Source organism: Henckelia pumila, chromosome 4, assembly GCF_033568475.1.
Source record: "Henckelia pumila isolate YLH828 chromosome 4, ASM3356847v2, whole genome shotgun sequence".
Classification (NCBI taxonomy): domain Eukaryota; kingdom Viridiplantae; phylum Streptophyta; class Magnoliopsida; order Lamiales; family Gesneriaceae; genus Henckelia; species Henckelia pumila.
In genome coordinates this window covers 217,938,413-217,945,098 of record NC_133123.1, presented here as the reverse complement: position 1 = coordinate 217,945,098, position 6,686 = coordinate 217,938,413, and the positions used below count along the sequence as shown (strand labels likewise).

Below are 6,686 nucleotides of genomic sequence, written 5' to 3'. Positions count from 1 at the left end.
TAAGGAGGGAGAAGGCTCCTTTGATTAGGTTTCTTTTTATTTCTTGTCAGTTCGGATAAATACTTCAAAATTAATGTATATATTCTACTTAAATATCTTTCTCAATTACAATTTGTCGATGACTGTTTCATTGTTGTTGCTCTCAATCATCCTTTCTTCTAATAAATGCACCAATTGTAAGATAAGATGAGATCTCATTGTGATTTCACCAAAAGCTATAATATCAATGGAAATTCGTTGGTATAATCCCCCCTCAAATATAGATCTAATGCAAGTGTTGAAATATCAATCAAATGATTAAATCAAACTTTGAAGAAATGTCAACGCAATTTACCCTCGAATCACAAGAAATAGCATCACATTACTGGTAAATCATATGGAAGGATTTGAGAATCAATAATGGAAAACTGTATCCTGGCTCCATCATGCTGAGCCTGGCATCTGCTCCGCTAGTCTCTCTTCAATAACACCGAATAAGGCAGGTTTACGGCCTTTATCCGGACCACCAATAATGCCCCATCTCTCAAACTGCTTCTGTCTAGCTCTAGCCCTCTCTTTTTCTTCTTCGGATTTCGAAGAGTAGCAATATGGGCAAGTAACTCCATACTCCCATTCTCGGGTTTCCATATCAGCGTCACTCACGGGTTGCTTGCATCCATAACAAAGTTTGTAAGTACCCTGATTAAGGCCATGCTCTACCGAGACTCGTTTATCAAACACGAAGCACTCGCCCTCCCAAAGGCTCTCTGCCTTGGGAACTTCCTCAAGGTATTTCAGGATCCCACCTTGAAGATGATAAACCTAACGAAACAACGGCAAAAGGTTGTTAGTGATTTTATTTTAACCATCTAAAATTGACTGTTCTATCAACATGGGATGCAATTATTTTCATAAAATGAGTGTGGCTGCTAATTAGTTGCCAGCAAGAGTTCATTGAATATAATTTCGTGTGCTCAGGGGCCTATGCATATGGGCCATGACAAATGTTACTTCCCACGATTATATTGTACTTTAGAGACAAAAAATTTCACCTCTTTAAAGCCTTCGCCTAGTAGAAAACTAGAAGCTTTCTCGCACCGAATTCCACCGGTGCAGTACATTGCTACTCGTGGCATCTTCTTTTCCATTTCATCAATTTGTTCATCCGGCTTATTGTTCGAAGCAGTGAGTTCTACCCTGTCCTTGGCTTTGTTCGACTTGAATCGTTCCTCCACCCATCGTGGAAATTCCCGGAACGCTGTTGTACAAGGATCAACTGCCTGTTTAAACTTCCCAATTCTAGTTTCATAATCATTGCGAACATCTATCACCACCTAAATCACGATAATTAAAGTCAACATATAAATTGGAGGATAATATTCGCGAGTCCCCAGCTTAGGGTATTTAAATGAACCTTTGCAATAATGATGAGGCACAAGGAAATCAAGAAAAGATCATACAGAAATAACACTAATGATCTATGAACATGAGCTTTGTTAGGAGTACAAATCTCATGGTATATCAAGAGTAATGCTTGTAGACGATTTTTACAATCGTAGTTTAGATAATATCATGATAGTGATGTATAACCATTTATGTTTTTTTTATAGATCTAGGATTCTCAGGAAAGTATGATGGAAAAGGTCGATGAAAAATAGTTTCTCTCATTTTTATTCCAGGCAACATAGTCATCAATTATTAGTTTAAAATCAAATAAAGAAAATAATAGAAGACCAGTACTACAAATAGATTTGAACAAACATCTCCATGTATGTCTTCAAAATCAAGAATTAGAAAAGGTTCTCATTCTTGTTCTCCAATAAATCCAAGATCCAATACTATTGTATACCACATTCGCAAATCGATTGAATGGGGCAAGACCTTGTTCAAGAAAAGCAACAAAGTTAAAGCTACTTACAGTATCAGGATCACTGATCAACTCGTTCCACTCTTTGGGGCTCACATACTTTCCAACTCTTTCAATTGGTGATACAGAAGGCATTCCAAGTGTAACTATCTGCAAACGATGTACCAAATATTTTAGCTGCTACAAACAGTCATAGAGAAAATCGCTACTCATAGCTCCAATATTAAACTTACTTCTTTTTTCAGTTTGACCCTCACATGGTCCCACCGGAAGGGAGCATCTTCTCCAGCTGCAAGAGGAGAACTGCTCATATGACCATGGTGAATAGCTTCTTCCTCGGGACTAACAGGTGACTCAATACAGCGAAGGCCGTCTAAACGGTCATCTGTTTGGATAAAATCAAGCACTTCATCCAAGGAATTACGAGTTCCACATACGCTACCATTGATTCCTTCTGGTGCAAGAATAATGCCTCCTGAAACACGCTGAGGTTATCAGCTTTAGTGAGGATGAATGATATGACGAATAGATTGAAGATAAACAGAATAGCAAGTGAAGAGGTCATCAAATTTTGGCAGCTCAAATCAACAGCAACATCAATCATGTGATGCTAGATCCGTACATTTTCAGTGACTTGAAGAAAAGCATATAAATTGAAATTTTGATTCAGGTAGATTCAGCTCAGATGTTGAAATCTCAAAGAATCATTCTCCAACCTTCGCCACAAATTTCTAAATGGACACGTTAAAGGCCATTTTTTCATATTAGTTTCTCATTTCTAAACTGCATCGTGATACAAGCCCAAGTCTACTACATAAAACATTATATCAAAATTCATACAGAAACTAAATGAACCATCTCAAGTAGGCATCAATCAGTTTAATTTTCCATGAACAAAACAAGAGCCAACACAAAACCTCATAGTAATTCTTGAAAAATCATAATCCAAATCAAACTGAAAATATCGTTAGTAAGAATTTTTCCAACAGAATGCGAACAGTATATCAGTTGAAGATTCAAGAAAAAAACTGCCAAGTGTAATGGGTTGACATTCTTATTCAGCTTGCAAAACCAATGAGAATGAAGAATCAAGAAGGTGCACCATATCATGCAAGAAGAAGACACAGAGGATAAGTTCTAATCTCAACTTCTCCAACCAATGTAACCAACTGGAAAGAGGCCATGCATATAACCAAGGGATCGAAGCAGATGATAGAAGCAATTTGTTTAGTTACAGAAACTCTCGATCAGTTTACTCTTTATTTTGGTTAGGAGTCTTTGTGATTGTATTCTTGTTTCTCTTTGTGTTCAATTCTCGTGTGATTGAAGATAGAAGTCGATTCATTGTAAACCCTTGACACACTTTGTGATTGATGATAGTGATTGAGCTTTGGGCCACAAAGTGGATGTAGGATGTTTATATCCGAACCACTATAAATGATCGTGTCATTTTTTGGTTTTGCATGTTACGATTGCCGATTATCTTGTTTTGAATTTGTGTTCTCGATTAGTTGCACAAACTTGGATTTCCAGTTTCATACTATTGCCGATTGTGTTGTCAAATAGGTAATCATCGTTTATGTATAATTACGATTAATCAGAACACCAAGCACTAAAATGGCGCAAAATCACTTTCCGAACAAGGAAAATGCAAAATTCCACAATATATACAAGTGCAATAAATTAAAATTACTTAACATAAAAGAAACAGAAATTACCAGGCGCTCGCACAGCTCCTTCAACGGTTCCCGTAAATCAGCATGGTCCGGAAAATCAGCGAACTTGTAAAACGACACCACCATCAACGGGCACTCTACACTATCACCAACGCATTCACTCTCAGCAACAGTGATTGGCTTCGCACCTGGAGCTGAAGAGAAGCATTCAGAGTGAGTGAGCCTCTGAGAATTGAAAAGCGAGTTGGCAGAATCTTTGTTTATGGGAAAATTGGTGGATTTTGAGGTGATTTCCGAAGTGGGTTTGGTCATCGAGATCGAGAAGTTAGGCTTTGGCGAGAGGGTTGAAGTAGGAGAAGGAACCATTCTCACCGCCACCGCCGCCACCGCCGAAGAGGTGGTTCTGTAGAGGAGCAGAGGGTGGGGTTGTAAAGAAAAGCGGAGCAATGTAACCATGGCCGTTTACTCCATTTGTGGGTGCCCTCTAAGCCGATCGGCTGAAAAAACAAGAAAAATTATTTATTTTTAATAAATAAATAATATATAAAATTTATTATATGAGTAAAAATTTTGGTATTGATAAAATGTCAAATTGGTACATAAATTATTAAAAATAATTTAATTGATATACTATCAAACTCAAAAGATAATTTTGACATTCACTTCAATTTTTTTAAGTCTAATATTATTATTAAATTCAACTAAATACATATTTCATTTTTAAAATTTTTTTATTAATTAAAATTGTAAAAATAAATTCATTTTCACTATATAAAAAATAAAATTATATATGAATTCGAAAAAATATTTAACTATAGTAAATGAAAAGACATATATATCTCATTCGGAGAAAAAAAAAATCAATAGTCTAAGAAAGTTATCGAGTGAATTTTGCTGATTATCTCAAAAATTTTTGTACTAGATTTAAATATTTTTAACAAATAAAATGATTTTTTACTGTATTTTAATTAAATATTTAAATATAAAAAATATTTATTTCATAATATTTTTATAAAATATAATAAATTATATTTTAGTTATGTATATTCCGGTTTATTTATGAATTGTAATTTTATTAAGATAAATAATAATATTATAACATAGATAAATAAAAAAAATCATTTTACTTTACATGTATAAATATTTTTTAATATATTTTATTTTTGAATATATAATTTGTAAGTTTCTATATACGTATATATGTGTGTACATTGGAATGTTTGTATTAAATAATATCTATAATGTTTTCGTATACGATCACTTTTGTTAAATCCCTAAGTTTCAGTGATAACAAACAATAAATCTTTGTTGTCGATCTTGCTGCATTATTTTGTAAAACAGGTTATCGGCTACATGTTTTGAAGATCATTTGCCCGATCGTGAAAAGTCACTCTGTAACGTCCCACTGTATCAAGACAGGTCTTTTCAGCATGCTTATGTCCTCACTCACACGCACCCTTATGTCCTCACTCACACGCACCCTGAAAAACTTCCCAGAGGGTCACCCATCCTATAATTGCCCCAAGTCAAGCACGCTTAACTTTGGAGGTCTTATGTGATGAGCTTCCGAAAAGAAGATGCACCTTCTTGATATGAGCAGTACATATGAAATCTTTTAAGCCCTCCTCAACTATGTAGTCTCATACCTACACAGTCTCAGAATCTCCTCTCATTCCGGCACGGGATCGGTTCATTCATGTTTCCCTCCGCCTAGAAGCCTACCAGGAGCCGCTCATTGTCTGTGCAACCTCTTGGCACCAGCGATCACTCTCTGCCTCATCAGCCCCGGGCGTCACATGCCCACCAGCTTCCGCTTGGTTCGTCCCCGAATCATACGGTACTAAGAGAGGTCGGCTCTGATATCATTTGTAACGCCCCACTGTATCAAGACGGGTCTTTTCAGCATGCTTATGTCCTCACTCACACGCACCCTGGAAAACTTCCCAGGGAGTCACCCATCCTATAATTGCCCCAAGTCAAGCACGCTTAACTTTGGAGTTCTTATGTGATGAGCTTCTGAAAAGAAGATGCACCTTCTTGATATGAGCAATACATATGAAATCTTTTAAACCCTCCTCAACTATGTAGTTCCATACCTACACTCTCTCAGAATCCCCTCTCATTTCGGCACGGGATCGGTTCATTCATGTCTCCCTCCGCCTAGAAGCCTACCAGAAGCCGCTCATTGTCCATGCAACCTCTTGGCACCGGCGATCACTCTCTGCCTCATCAGCCCCGGGCATCACACACTCGCCCGGTTACATGTGAATTAAAGCCAACACTTCCCAGTTTTCGAAAGTAAATCACTTTAATGGCCATCATGAAAATATCTACTCGCCTATTCTACACAGTACTCGACCGTTCACCATTACAAGCATATCTTCCACAAAGGCTCTAAGGGATATCTTCTTATCCAATCTACAATTGATCGGAGCTGTCTTTTGCTTTTTAGTAAAGTATATTTTCAAGGCACACACATCCATCAAGAAAATTAAAATGCTTGAAGAGGAAAAAATTATTGAAGCTTTATCTTTGCAACATGAATCTCTCGCATCTATTGTGCTAGCACAATCTCACTTAAGCACTCAGAAAAAATTTTGTAATGTCTGAAAAATTCATAAATTTACTAACGAGAATTTAACTAATTATTCTAAAAATTTATGTGTTGAAATGTTTAAATTATGAATTTTATGCAAAAATTTAGATCTGGATGTTATTCAGGTATGAGTTGAATTCCGGTGACGAAAAGAATCTTGACTAGCCAATGAGCAAGATTTAAGAAATTTTAAGTCAGATATGTTTTATAAAGTTTTTTATTTTTAAAAGTGGTGCATGATATTTAATTTTTATGTCAGTGAGAAATATTTAAAAATATTGTATTTTTATGTTAATGAGCCAACATTCGGCCATAGGCATTTCCATTAAAATGTTAGAGTCCAAATGTTGCGAAATTTTATGCCCGTAAGTGCACGGTGTCAAATTTTAATATATAATGAATAAAGTATCGTTTCCACGAGGAGTAATGTGAAAACTATTTTGTACTTATAATTAAAATAGTCCAAACTTTATCTATAAAATTAAATAAGAGAATTTTAAGTTTTAAAATTAATTAAGCAATAAAAATAGCAAAGCATGCACGCAACTTAGAAAATTATTAATGAGAG

At 35.7% G+C, this 6,686-nt stretch overlaps 1 protein-coding gene across 1 annotated transcript; it reads right to left on the bottom strand.

Annotated features, from left to right (window-relative positions):
- Positions 1-230: 230 nt before the first annotated feature.
- LOC140865808 (rhodanese-like domain-containing protein 7) lies at positions 231-3,978 on the bottom strand. Its single transcript, XM_073270582.1, has 5 exons — positions 3,565-3,978; positions 2,080-2,331; positions 1,898-1,996; positions 1,032-1,313; positions 231-801 (listed from the first exon to the last, which is right to left on the bottom strand). Exons 1-5 carry the CDS (start codon positions 3,976-3,978, stop codon positions 424-426), a joined length of 1,425 nt encoding a protein of 474 aa, XP_073126683.1. The 3' UTR covers positions 231-423.
- Positions 3,979-6,686: the final 2,708 nt, after the last annotated feature.